The sequence below is a fragment of the Odontesthes bonariensis genome, chromosome 16 (genome assembly GCF_027942865.1).
Source record: "Odontesthes bonariensis isolate fOdoBon6 chromosome 16, fOdoBon6.hap1, whole genome shotgun sequence".
Lineage (NCBI taxonomy): Eukaryota > Metazoa > Chordata > Actinopteri > Atheriniformes > Atherinopsidae > Odontesthes > Odontesthes bonariensis.
In genome coordinates, this window is record NC_134521.1 from 26,686,999 (window position 1) to 26,701,865 (window position 14,867).

General features: G+C 40.0%; 1 protein-coding gene across 4 annotated transcripts in view; it reads right to left on the reverse strand.

The window, feature by feature from the left end:
* Positions 1–865: 865 nt before the first annotated feature.
* Positions 866–14,867, reverse strand: part of LOC142401333 (glucocorticoid receptor-like) — a 62,962-nt gene continuing 48,960 nt past the window's right edge. For all 4 annotated transcript variants that reach the window (XM_075486727.1, XM_075486728.1, XM_075486725.1 and 1 more), the window contains 5 exons: positions 14,416–14,688; positions 11,587–11,731; positions 9,634–9,764; positions 5,640–5,797; positions 866–5,312 (listed from right to left, as the gene is read on the reverse strand). In XM_075486727.1, the coding sequence (XP_075342842.1) occupies positions 5,160–5,312; positions 5,640–5,797; positions 9,634–9,764; positions 11,587–11,731; positions 14,416–14,688 (860 nt within the window). In that variant the 3' untranslated portion in view covers positions 866–5,159. The remainder of the gene's footprint in view (positions 5,313–5,639; positions 5,798–9,633; positions 9,765–11,586; positions 11,732–14,415; positions 14,689–14,867) is intronic.

Here is a 14,867-nt window from a genome sequence, read left to right on the forward strand (position 1 = left end):
GTTGTGTAGCTTCCCTGAGACTTGAACTGTTTTAACTTCCTTTAAGTGTTTGTGGTAAAGAGCTGCCTCTCTTCTTTTGTTCATCACCCAAAAACAACTCCATCACGTAACCCTCAAATTGATTTGTACTTGACATGAGTTAGCCTCTTACTTAGTGTGGAGCTATTTGAAAGTTTTTTATTTTAAATTGACCAGTAAATCCTCACAGCAATACACATGAGACCCAACGTCAAGACCAAGAGTCTTTTTCTCCTTTGCTTAAAAAATGTAATGAATATAACTTGGAGCCCTTCTCCCTCCCTCTCTGCTGTGCTTCAGCTCTGCCTCAAACCTACAGAGGCTGTTATGTATGCATTGGCAACTGGAGAACTTTAAAGTACTTAACAGAGATTCTGTTGTTCTCGCTCATGCTATGGTGGATTCTTGAGGATCAATTTGGTAGCGAAAAGAAGAGTCAGAAGAAAGCCTGACTCTTTTTTTCCCCCCTCTAAATAATCACAGGTTGTACCATCAAGGTAGACTGAGTTTCAGCAGATATGAGAAAGGTTATTTATTTCTATTCAACTTACAGAGTTCTACGTTAAAGCAGGCGATACACAGCAATTTTTTGACATCATTCATAATATTGAGAGGACAGGCAGAATTTATTTACCGCCAATTTCCTTTATTCACTCACTTTTTTATTTTATTTTATCAAAGTGGCCAGTGATGGTTGGCTTTGACCAGTCTGAGGATATCCCAGACACAGAGGGATGATCGTCTTGCCTCTTGCAAATAAACCACTTTTACTCTAAAATATGTGTTACTAAAAATCCCTATTGGCATCAAATCCAGGTCATTTAAATAAAACCACTGTAGCTGAATGTTGGGAAAACAGGAAACTTTATTGTGTCAATGTTTGGGCTAAAGAAAAAATAATTTTTTTACGAATTTGGGCTTTGATCCAGCGATGAGAAAAACATCATCTGACACAATGCCACATTCAATGTCAAAGGACCACACAGATAATTTAATTCAACATTTAATCAAATAGGTGAAAATATCGACACTGACTACAGGAGAAGTGTAAATACAAACTATTGTTTTTTAAAGCGAACATTTTTCTTTTATATTTATATATATATATATATATTTATATATATATATATTACATCGGATTACATCTACATAACTGAAATACGAACAAAACAGACTTCAGTGAAAGTCATAGCTTTGTATACCAGTGAATCATGATCTGCCCTTAATTTTTTTTTTAAAGATATTTGCATGTATTTTACACAAAATAGACTGTGTCAACCAACTTTAGGGTAGTGCAATTCCAACAGGCTCTGGAAAATCTAATTTCACACAGAGACTAAGCTTCTTTTTTTTTTCTTTGTTTGTTTTTTTTCTTTTAAAGTGACCAGTAAATCCTCACAGCAATATACATGAGATCCAAAGCCAAGACCTTTACAAAAAAAGAAAAAAAATAACATTTGTAATAAAACCAGAAGTGGTAGAAGTAAGCTAGTAAATGCTACACAAAATGTAACTGCTTAATTACTTCTTTTATTTTATTATTTTTTTTCTTCTCTGCTTTGGTCACTCTTGTTAACACAAAAATATCAGAGTCCTTCTAACCTCCCCTCTCCCTCGTTTCCTCATATCTTTAAAAACACAGTCAGCATTCATGTATACTTTTTCAGCTGACTTGTAGAATTAATATTTACTTCACAAGACAAACATGTTTAACACTTTCTAATGTATTCAACACGTCTACCTTTATCAAACACAAAGCAACTAACAGAAAGGAAAAAAATAATTACTTTCTCGACTCGTTCAATGTACAAAAGAGTAAAATTAGTCATATCAAAGAGGATCAAGTTGATGTATTTAAAATCACAGAAAATATTGTCATTTACAATAGATCAATCTCCAAAAGCACTGATATTTGTCTATTTCCTGATTTGAAGTCTTATTTCTATGGCTCTCTGTCTCCCTTTCGCAAGGCCTTTAGTTGAACATGTAGTTGAAAGGTAAAAGAGAAATTTGTGAGTATAGAGGTCAATGTAAAAAATATTTTGCAAGAACAGACACCGTTTACATTACACTGGATATGTCAGAATTGCTATATACACCTATAGCCATTTAAAAATGAGCGGGTATGTGATTACATCTACACATTAAAGCTGGTTTTCTGAAGCACCATCACCTGGAAACAAACATAACACTGTATGCAAGTCACCCAAACAAACTGTTCAGTTAACTCTTCCCCAGAATAATCAACGCGCAGTAATGTAAGCAGCCTCAGCTCCTTAGTTTAGCGGTCTGAAGCTAAAAGCCTGCACTGTACATGCAACGAGCCCACTGCGAGTCACCGCCCTTCTGCACAATCGGCTGATTTTAAGAAGCGATGGCTCCTAATTGAGTTGCAGCTTGCAGCATCCAGAGCCTGCTGTGCTGTTAGTTGTGAGTGACATAGAAACGACTGGTCTCCATGGCAACCTGTTACCTGGTTTGTCAACTGGCATTCAGAGTTATATGTGCTGCAGAGAGGCTGAAAGATCTATACAGTCGGCATTTTAGGCAGTGAGGCCGGTAGAAGTGTGTGTGTGTGTGTGTGTGTGTGTGTGTGTGTGTGTGTGTGTTGACGTATTTTGCTTTGGCCGTCACATGAGCTGTTATGAACTGTTTTTTTTTCTTCTTCACATTATAAATGTACCAAACGCTGACCAACACTTGTAGACGTTAGCAGAAATTACAGCTTACTGTGCAGTTTTAAAAATAGCAGAATTTGTGAACCTCATACGCTGATGATAACGATCAGTCATTTTCAACTGGTGAATGCGTGACACTGAAGATGAAGCACCCAGAAGCAAAGTTACAACAACCACGTGGATCAGTGCACTGTCACTGATCGCCAGAAAAACAAACAAAAACAAAAGAGAAAAAGGTGAAAACCTGCTGATATATTTGGCACTAGTGAGACACATGTAAGTGATGTAATCACTCATAGCCTGAGCTTTGATTCATAAATCATTTGGACTGAATTGCAGCTTCCTCAAACAAAATTTCCACTTCAGATGTGCTAAAAAGAGAGTTGAACTATGCTCACCACTAATGTACAAAACACGACGGCATACTGCATGTATACTTTATTTACCCTTTCAGGTACAGCAACTTCATAAAAAGCCCAGTTCCTATGTGAAAGTGTTGAGATTAAGCTGATTAAAGGGTAGATTTTGTGTAAATGGCACTGAGTGGAATACTTGTGCATATTTTCAGTCTCACGGGTCATAATAATCCTATGTGTTCAAAGTTTGTTGGTTTCTTTTCCCTCCTAATCAGGAGTCTTCCTCATTCTGACGACCGAACAGAGTAGCACTTTTTAGCACTTTTTCCCAAATATACAGTATATCACACCCTTGGTTTTCCTTATAGTACTGTGTGGTGAGGTAAATTATGGCTGGAGAGTTCAGGCTGGTTTTCACACTTGCTGTGATTATAAGTCCCCAATCGTTGTATTCCTGTTAGGTTCCCACATACAAAAACAATTTGCTATCAGTGTACAAGCATGCTGTAATTTTCTGAGGTGGCAACGGGTAATCTGGCCACTCAAAGTCAACCTTCACTAAACCACTTTTTCAACTCCAGATGCATGAAACCATTTGCTCAAACAACAATCTCAGAATGAATGCAGCTGGTAGTGAAAGTGACAGTTCTAACTACAAGTCAGGTTTGCTTGAATCATTATGGCCATTTTCTAACACTAAAACCATTCTGGATTTTTTTTTCCTTCACAATTTGAAGTGTTTTTCCAAAACAAATTTAGTTCTAAAACCCCAATTCATATGAATGCTTGTGAGCAAATAAGATTCACAAACATTTATCAAACCGACTGACTGAATTCTAACATTTCAGTCAGTCAAACCCTCAACTCTAACAAAAGAGATATGTATTCAGATTCAGTGGTGTCTATTCAGCAGGCAATTGGTTGATTTCATTTAGGAGATTTCTTTTACACCTAATCAGAAATCCTGATGGTGAGGGTGGTAAAAGTTTAACACTGCTCGTATATTTTCTAATCCGTACCACAGGCTCTTACATACACATCTGCACATCAGAGCAAAGAGACAGAACATCCCACATTAAAAACACCAAAATGTCAGCTTGGAAAAAAAACTAAACAAAAAGACAGAAATTGCCGGTGTGGGTTGAAAAAAATAAAAAAGTCAAACTGACAAAATATGTAGAAAGATGTCAACATTAGGAAACAATAGGTTCAGAATGGATGGCTATGAAGAGCGTAAAAACTAAAAGGCACTGGTTTTCCCTCAGATGCATCCTGTGTAAACATTTGGCTGAGCGAATATGTATCTGCTTATACTCTGAGTGGCCCAACAAGTGTTACTTCTGCATGTGTGGTCGGCGATGCCAGTCTGCATAAATGAAGAATATTCCTCTCGGCGTTTTGTTTTTTTCTTCCGTTGGTCAGGTAAATGAATCCCATTTCGTGCCCACTGTCCTGGAGTCCAGAAGGAAAAGGTTCTTTCAGGTCAGAACAGCATGTCTCCAACTTTTTTGAGTTCTTGTTTACCCCTTTCATCGCCAACAGTCTTCTGCGAGCGTTCACTGCATTCACGGTGCAGTGAAGCTGTGCAGGTGAGCAGGCGAACACTAAGCTTGGGCTGATAATCCAGAGGAGCTGCAAAGTATACACACGTGACGCTGTGGGAGGGAACTGGTGTTTGCAGGCGTTGGCTTTTCTGTGAAAATAGCATAAAACTCTAGAGGCTTGAAGAGTGTAAGAGGCAAATGAACATTGTACCACGAGATATCTGAGATTAGGGTCGTGAGGGAAGGGCTGAAAAAATAGATCTTCCAAAAGACATTCAGTGGCCAAATTCTTCTTGGCTAGCCAAGAGGTTCGGGTACAAGTCAGTGGTTGGATGTCCTATTGAAGAACTGGAATAGGAGCTTTGAGGCCACAGGTATTGTGCTCTGAGGCTAAATGGCTGATGTCTGGAGGGGCGTGGCAGAATTCCTAAACGGAGCCCAGAAAAGTGACAGAAGCGCGGGACCAGAGTGACGAGGGAGGCAGGATAAGCAAATGTTCAGGAGGCCTCAGAGAGGTGCGTACACGGGCAGGATTTAAGGCATAGATTCACAGTGTAAGGCAGTCATTTCTGATGAAACAGCAGAGGTTTAACGCTCCCATCTTTGACTTTTGGTATCTGGTTGGTGATGATTTCTGCCAGCATCTCTGGGAATTCCACACTTAGGGTTTTATTCACAAAGGTGTAGAAGCAGATCTGCAGAAGACCCTCAACCATCTGCGTAAGAGACACAGAGACATCAGTAAGAATCATTCTGGAAAGCTTGTTTTTGTTCCATCTTCCTATTCGTTTTGCACGAATATTTTTGAGTGGCCTCAGAAAAACAGAAAATGGGTCTAATATGGAGGTTACATTATCAAACCAGCGTATTGTTCTTCAGTTTATACATTACACAGAGACTAAACTATCTACACTAATCAGCATGATGCAAAGAACACCAAGTTATGGAAGCACTTTAGCAGTAAGAACAAAGTCCCGTACAATAAAGCAGATTTTACTGTGTGCGTGTGTGTGTGTGTGTGTGTGCGTGCGCGCTCCTCTCACCTCCTGCATGGAGTCCAGTAGCTTAGTTAGCTGGTAGAAACGTTGCCAGTTCTGACTGGCCTTCTCCTCTCTCTTGACGATGGCTTTTCCCAGCTCTTTGATGTACGTCATCCTGATCTCATCAAACACTGCCTGGCTCTTCAGGCCATCTTTCGGCACTGCACACATACACATAAAGGAAGAGAAGCATAGACACGCACGGACGGATCGGTGAGAAACTGGGCTCGGCAGCATTTGTGGAAAACTAGGAGTGATGTGTGACACAAGAGTTCAGTGAACAATTGCAGTCAGTAAAGTTTCTTAACATCAAATTAACTGCTTGAATCTTGTGACTTTGGATGTTTCAGGCAGTCTGTTGATGTGAAAACCTTTTTAGTAATGTGTTTAGAATGCCTCGAGTCTTTATAAGTCTGCAGGCTTAAATAGACTCTTTCTTTAATATGAATTATCTTTTTAAAAAGTTCTACCTATCTTATGATGTTCCCTCGTAATCTGCATTTAGAACATGTGCCTACAGTAATCTGCCATCTGGACAGCTTGTTATGTAAACAGCTGGTTTTGCACATTCAAACTCAAACTGGAAATCCAACAGTAATGTTGCCATTTCTATCATCTGCTCCTTATCCTGTTCTCTGCTGCCAGAAACAGCAACGGGTGTTAAAACTTTACCAAACATTGGATGAACACACAGATGCACCTCATTACCACAGTGCTCCTCACAACAGCAAAAAGACAAACACAAAGTAACATTAATGTAACATTAATGCCGGTAACTGCGGGGGCCTGATGTGATTCTCCGGGGGGGTGCGAACATTTGCACAAACTTATGACAAAACGTGGGACTATTTTTAGGAACTGTGCTGAGGACTTTACCTTTCTAAGCAACTGAGAACCATCACAATACAATTGTTATGGCGACATGAACACATGGGCTCATTGTCAGTCTGCCGCATGGCACTGAGCCCTCAGAGAGCCACAGTCTTTTGCCGGGATTACGCAAAGCCACATAGGGCATGACATACGGTCAGATTTACATAATCAAATAAATGGGAGACATTCTCAGAACTGTCTGTGGCACACTGAAGTCCTGAAATGTTCTGGAGATGTTACACAGTGGTGGTAGCCTGGGAATTCCCATGCTGCTTTAGCGTGCGATTTCATTCTCACTGCAAAGGCAGCCTGGAAACCACCGCCCTTATTTTTGCCAGAGTTAGGGAACCAATCACAGAACAGGACGATGACGACGTCTATGCGCTACACCGAAGCTTGTAGAGTGTTAATCCAACATGGCAGCGGACACAACGTTACCGTTCGATGCAGCCTTAGAAAGTGTTTTAAGTAGCTTAGAACGCAAGTTTACTTTTATTTTACTTTTTTTCTTCTTCTTCCTCGTCGAATTTCTGTCGCTCTACATACGTCATCTGGTATAAGTGATACAATTGGCTATGAATCGCGCGCAAAGCAGCATGGGAAGAACCAGACGCCATTTGATAGACATTCGTAGCGCCCAATGAACGGCTCTAGGCATTCGTAAACCACGCCTCAAATACGAGAAAATGCACACCTAGTTCCCAGATCACCATCTCATCGAGATGTGGAAGCGTCAGCCAGGCTGGAGCGGTGGCGCATGAGAACGCAAATGTCTGCAACATTCTTTTCCGGCTGTCTCAACTTCATGGGGAGCTTTTTCACCCAGTCCCCCAAGTAAAAACATTAGTGGGTGAGACAATGTGTTGGAGAAAAAAATGAACCCCATTTCTGCATCACGTGCACTCCAGACAACCATTCCCCTCCATCTCATCTCCAGCCTTCTGCCTCCTGATGTGCTTGTGTTAAAACTTACTGTGGAAAAAGAATCGTCTGCACATTTTTCTGAACATCTCCGGTGTTCATGTGTGAAAACGGATCGAGTTTGAAGCACTGACAGTTCTTAAAACTTCTCTGCTCTCCTCTCAAGATCATTCTACGTCCAGTTTTTCTTCTCAGTCCTTTAACTTGACTTTATGAAATTAAAAAGCCACTGTGACCTACTTTTGTGAGATATTTACGTCTCCTGGTGCAAATGTTAATGTTGATATAAGGCCAAAAGAAGAGGAAATTTAAGAGGAACACTATAACAAATTGTCCCGCGGGTGACTTCAATTTCTCTAATGTTTGTGAGAAATTATTAAAGCAGCTCAAACCAAAACTGACCTGACCTGATAGTTTTTCCATCCCTGAAGGGAAAGATGGAAATAGCTCTCAGGTACAAAAATGCAACCAGTGCTCAGTATGGAAATATAATTTCCTCTGCATGATGAGCAAACGTCTCTGAAGTGCATCCGTTTCCCCACCAGTTCCCAGGAATAAGGCAGCGAGATCGGTCACCTCCTCTCCAAAGCACAACTTTTTATGAAGAAAAACTAGATCATTTATTGATACAGTTTACGTGTCGCTTGATGTTTCCTGGCGGGATTTTGCAGGATACTAATCACAGAAAGAGACTGTTAGTCCACAGCTTTTAGCATTTTCTCTCTTGAGCAAGATGGGGAAGGAAGGCTGCTTTTTCTTCCTCTAAATGCCCTCCCTTATTTGTACTTCTTAAAGTGCAAATCGAATCCATTCAAAGTACATTAAGAACATATGAATAAATCTGCTGAATGCGATTGTCAGCAAGCAAAACTGAAATCTTCCAAAATGAGGAAAAAGAGTTGTGTTGTAATGAGTTTCTTCATGACTCGCTCTTATTTAAGCAATTTGTGATGGTTACATAACATGTCAACAACTCTTACTTGACCTCCCTGTACTTCCTGTAAATGGGGAGGAAATTGGATCTCTGTAACGCAACCAGGTTTTTTTTCAACTAACACAGTGATTACAGAAGATGAACAACACTTCCACGTCCAGGAGGGTTCTTTGATCAGCTTTGACCTGTAATAATTCCTATAATTCATTATCATTTTATTTTGACTATGTTTTTTTTTAAAAAAGACACAGTTTGTTTATTCTTGCAGTGTGGCAGATCAAATGTGGTGAAAAAAAATCCCTTCAGCGGCTTAAACGCCAAACAAACAATGACTTGATGCTCAACAAGCACTTGAAACTTCACAGCGCATTAAACGAATGTAATCTGCAAAGAAGAACGCCACCGATGTGAACGCTGACTGACGCGGATCACTGAAACAAATAAAACTAGGAAACTGCGCTTTTTGAGTGCAGATGTTTTATGAATATTGCAGGTGGGATTGCTAATGTGCTATTTGGGATTAAACTCAAGTTTTCTGATTATTGATCTGTTTTTTGCTGTTGTTGGTGTGAAAGGTGAATTTATGTGCCAAGTAAATCCCAAAGATCAAAGCCACGGCGAAAGAATTCATCGCGTTACATTTGACATAAAATGGGTTCTGTTCACAATCTTTGCCATAACTATTGAGCAGGAACATGGGTTTAAAGAGGTTCTCATGACTGCAGCACTCCTCAATGAGTGAAAATAATAAACAGGGACTCATTCATTTTTCCTAACTTGAATAAGTAAAAAAAAAAAAAATAATGAAATCTGGTAGAAACTGGCCTGTTGATATAAAACCTATCTCATATGTAGGACAAACAGGTAAAAAAAAAAAAAGACACTTTTAGTGGTCCGAAATTCCCCTTAAAAATGTTATTTTTGATTAAAATGAAAGTTGGAATTAAAGGCTGGACTCCACTTAAATACATTCTACTGGTCACTTCACCTCTTACTATTAAAGGAAAAAATATTTGCTAAAGCGATAGAAACTAAGGAGTAGAAGAAGGGTCAAATTTAAATCAATATACTGTATTACTGCTAAACTTTCTTAGCACAAGGAAAAAAATGAAACAAATAGAATAATAATAAAAACAATTGCGTCGCTAGATTTTTTTTAAACTCCATGTTTTAAAATGCAATAGAGTCATCAAATATGCAGTCATTTGAAAAAAATCAGCAGACACCAGATTGTGTCTTTTAGATGCTTTTAAAACGGGGTTTTATTACCTGTACTGAGCAGTAGGAGCACCTTCATGCACAGGTACTCATCATAGGACACCTGCAGTCTGACAAACTCATTGCAGATCTTCAGCATCTGCTCACACTGGTCGCTCATGAAGGGCAGCTTCATGCGCTCTCTGTGACAGAACAAGAGGGAAAAGGCAAAAGAAACGCGATGATTGTAGAGCAGCTTGGGACAGCCGCGGAACAAAGAGAAGAAAACAGAAGGAAGGCCGACACACATTAGATGACGCAAAGACTTTTCACTCATCCTGTAATTCAATTTATCAGTAAGTAGCAGTAAGAAGCATGGAAGTGCTGCAGAACAAGTATGACTGTAAAACCAGCCGTAATGGATTTTCACACCTCACTTCCACTCACACAGCCCACATCATTTTTTATACTTCTAAAATCAATGCAGCACGTTCTGTTGAAACTAAGCTCTGGGCTTTATTGCTGTCAATTCATTCTGACCAACTGCAGCGCTAATGGCAATAACTCCACCTGTCATTTCTATTTTTACCCCTCTGTGCTGTGCTTTATGTGTTTATGGGAGGCTTGACTCACTGCAAGGGCCTTTGAAGCCTGTTGTGGGAAATGTAGCTCGCTAACACGTGCCGGTTGAACAGATTAAGACTGAAGGTTAAATAGGCCAAAAGAGATATTATTCAAAATCTGACTCTTAAAAATGGGAAATGGAATGATGACAGATGTAATAACAGGAAATTAGCCTCTCTCTCTCTCAACAGACTGATCAACAGTCTGCACCACAGTCCGTTGGCTCACACAGAGGATACTGCTCCAGACCTCCCTCAACGCCTCCATGGCAAAACATCCTTTTTGCACATTTTTAATCAACATCTTAAAGTGGCAGGAGCGTTTCAGACAGAAAGTGGCTAGAGATGCTGCAGCCATATAGAGTATAAGAGTATAAGAAGAAACCCTAAAATTCTAATTATGGACCTATAAAGATGCATGTTTAGGGCTCTTTATTGTACGGTAGGTGTTCCTTACAGGTAAGGTTATTTAATGTTTGTTTCAGATTGATATTCTGGTTCTCTTTTGTATGCTTTGTCACATGAATGGCACATGTACTTCGATCTGTCACCTAATTTTCAAGGTGGGTATACAGCAAACTGAAAGGATTTCTCATATTTTCAATTTTTTTTATTTAAACATTTACAATTATATGGCCTGATATATTAGCCTTTTCTTTTAATGTTTTTTTTTTTTTTGCATTTCTTATATATCATCTTTCCAAGAGAAAATTTCTTTACAACAAGAGCATACAATAAGAGGAAATAAGAAGCAGAAGGTGCAGAAAGGTTCAGTCAGGATTCAAAATAAGCCAAGTCATAACAACAAATACATCAGTTAAGAAAAAAAAAAATCGATGATAAAAGTGAACTGGCTTGGAGTTCAACAGGTGAAGACAGAAATAGCCCCTTCTTTCTGACAGCAATACCAGAGGTGCTACGGCGTGATTAGCTCAGCTTGACATAAAAACTAAAAGAAGGTGCAAAGAGCTTCCACTCGTCACTGCTGTCAGAGATGACCGAGAGAGCCAATAACTCGCTGTATAACCCATATTGATTTTACATTCCTTTTGGGCCTCTGAACAAACAGTTTTAGACTTTTTGATAAACTCAGCTTACAAGTAAGCTGCTGATCCCTGCTTCAACTTTGTCACATGAAGCTCACACATAGTGGTGTCAACATCTAATCCCCCATAAGGCTAAAACTACAAATAGTTTCAAAACTGCCAAACTATTCACTTGAAACAGCTAACCCTAACCCTAAAACAGCAGATGGAGATCAAACCTAGAAGTCTTTCAGCCAATCATTCCAAGCTTAATCACCAACTGAAATGAGCAAACGCAAACCAGATCTGTCACATGTCACCATGTTGTGCTGAAGAAAAGATAACTCTATTGTACAACAGCTGGCCCTTGTACGCACTTGTTGATGACGAGATCGGGGGCGAAGCAGAGCATGCTGCCGTTGCACTGCTCATAGGACCTCCAACCAAGACTAAAGGACATGAGGAAGAGCCAGGAGCACTGCAGCAACGTCATCTGGTCATCAAGGTGCAGGTTGCGGAAGCCTGAGAGAGGTCAGACAAAACTGGTAAGACATAAGGAACAGACCAAATCACATCGACAGAAAGACTCGTAAAGACATTGGTAATAACAGATTAACTGATAAAGGAGAATAAATATGTTTATGTTTATACACAATGCTCTCTTTATAACATAGCAGATTAGCATTATTGTACAGTTTGGACAATTCTAACTTGTGTGTTAGAGTGATGACATGCTTTATGTTGACACGTCCTCTGTCTGTATTTTCAAAGCGGCGCAGTACAGTATTTACATGTGTTGAATTTAGAAAGGAATACGTAGTTTCTCAGAATTATTGAGGGCAAAAATGTCCAAAATGTGACTGTAAGGGATGTATAGTCAGTCTCTGAGGTCAAAAGCAGAAGTTGACCCCATGGCACTCACTTTGTTTTGATACTAAAAAAGAAATGCACTCAGAGATGGTTTTAAAATTAATTGGGGGGGTTGCAGAGGGGATTTGATACAGAAATAAATATATAGAGAAATCTAACTTAAAACGAAAAAAATATGAAATACAAGTGATAAAGTGAAGATATAATACAGAAATACACATTCCAGCTGCCTTTAAGCGTGAGTGCACCACAGAAAGGACCATCACAGTGTGAACATGACCGTTCTTACTTATACCAATTAGGTTACAAACCCGACCATTCATTTTCTACACCTGCTCAATCCAAGTGAGAGACGCGGGAGGGGGCTGGAGTCTATCCCAGCTTTCCCAGCTAGGTATCGGACAGCTCGCCGGTCCATCACAGCGGCAAACGACAAACAACCATGCACTCACTGCTCGGGTAGATTTTACAGTCATCAATGAACCTAACGTGCATGTTTTTGGACGGTGGGAGGAAGCAGGAATACCCGGAGAGAGCCCACGTGCACACCGGGAGAACATGCAGATTCCACACAGAAAGGAAATCCAGACAGGAAATTCAACCAAAAACCCCACAGCCTGCAGTCATCATCATGTCAAAACCTTTTTGCCATTTATATATGTCTGTGCTCATTTTTTGGTTTTGGCAGCCTTAGTCCTCCATTCTGAACAATACACCATCAAAACAATATAACAAAGCCAGCTAGGGGAGACCACAAATAAATGAAAAAAAAAAAAGAGAGAAAGAGAACAATCTAGTTAAGTCAATGTCCAAATTGAGTTTCAATTGCAGCAGTTCAAACGTTTCCATTGTGTCAAAACAACAGAAGAACCACACATGAAAGATCCTTTCCCTTTGTATTTGTTTTTTTAAACCGTGTCTCAGTTTTTTCCCCCCAAAAAAAAAAAAAAAGAGCCGGTGCTACATTTTCATTGGAAGGTTTCCTCGAGGTCTCAAATACTTGGAGTGATTATCAAGTCATGTGCCTTCGATCTCATGAGCTCAAACTACAGAAACACAAGTGGTTCCAAACTCTTTCCCTCAGTGTTTTTGTGGAGGGGGAACTGATTACCAATCAGACATTTTCTTGATGTTTACAACATGAATTTAAGGTATTTGGACAAGAATAAAATGTACAGTCAGTATATTTCTTCATGAACTGAATCCCAAAGCAGGCAGCCTTTTTGAGTCATGTCTCGATCCACTTAAAGATGATTTATCATGAAAAAACAACAGCTGCTCATGTGTCATGTATTTCTAAATCTTCCTCTTCGTATGTCCTGTGCCTTATGATAACCACCATTCTATGAATTCAGGATGTCAATACAAGCATAAATTCTGTTTATTTCAACGACATCACTCATTAGGCCATAGGAATGCCCACATAGGACTTCATGCTCAGGCTAATAGTGGGCTATGTATTCCTCCTTTTGTGGTATAGAATGCCACTGAAAAATGCAATGACACTTTGAGATAAAGGTGTGATGTTTTCTGACTAATGACCTTAGCATGTTGAAGGAACAGCATGTTTAAACACACTCAGATAGGTGTTAACTTTTTTTTTTTTAAAAAACAAAGCACTGAGGAGAGGCCGGGTTTCTACGATGAGTTATTCTTTCATGAGCCACAATTACCCGTCACTTCCATTTAATTACAAAGGTCACACATTTTATCACATGGTTCGTGAACATCTGTTTCTACTGGCATGTGGAGCCAAAGAAAAAAAGAGAAGCAATCCCTGCCTAACTATTTGGCTACCAGCCTAACAGTGATTCAATCAGCTAGATGATGAACCTCACCTACACCATTCTTCCTGCATTCAAACAGCGAGAAGCAGCAGTCCACATCTGTAGAACCATGCTCAGGGTTCTTATCTGGCTATAATGATGTCCTAGCACCTGTTCTAACCTTTGCAACAAACACTGTGACCCTCTGAATGATGAGAGGTTCTGCTCCTTAGCTGGGAACATTACATATTTGCAATATTACACAACCTCACACCTCTACATGAAATGATTGACGATGCCAGTGGCAGAAGCTCAGATAACTGACCACTGTGTGGAAATCTTTGGGTGCGCATCCAAAGAGCTTCGCCCTTTTAATGCAAAAGGTACATCACAGTTGTCTGCACGTGTATGAAAGGGAAGAAAATGACTCGAAAAGTGTCGTCATTTTCCATCGGTGGCTCAACCACTTCATTGGTCTCGTTTCCAAAGCAGAAAAACTGATTGTGACACACTATGCTTGAGCTGCAGCACACACTGAAACTGAACCAGTGGCAAAGAGGTTTCTGTTACCTGGCAGTGACTTAGCCCACTTGACTGCAGAAATGACCTGCTGCCCCCCGAGCCTGTTGAGAGTGGTCATGAGCCGTGTAGAGGTGTCTGGCAGCGTGCTGTCATAGCCCGAGTAGATGATCTCTGGTTCGATGGCCTTGAGCACAGACAGCATGGTGGGCACGAGTTGGGGCATGCTCCTTGGTATGACGGGGACAGGCAGGCTGCTTATGGGCTCTGATGAACCTGAGGGTCGTTGCACTTTCATCTTGATCAGCTTCTTGTTTTTCCTTGCTATGGGGAGAGACATAATAAAGCATTATGGTTTTCACCCAAAAAAATGTTAAAGGCAGGTTTTTTTTGCCACAGCTGGATGATAAGTGATAGTATAAAAGAACAGATTCCCTACACGGAAAGCAGAAACAATCAAACAAAATGTAAAAGGTGACAAATACACTGAGAACCTCAACTTC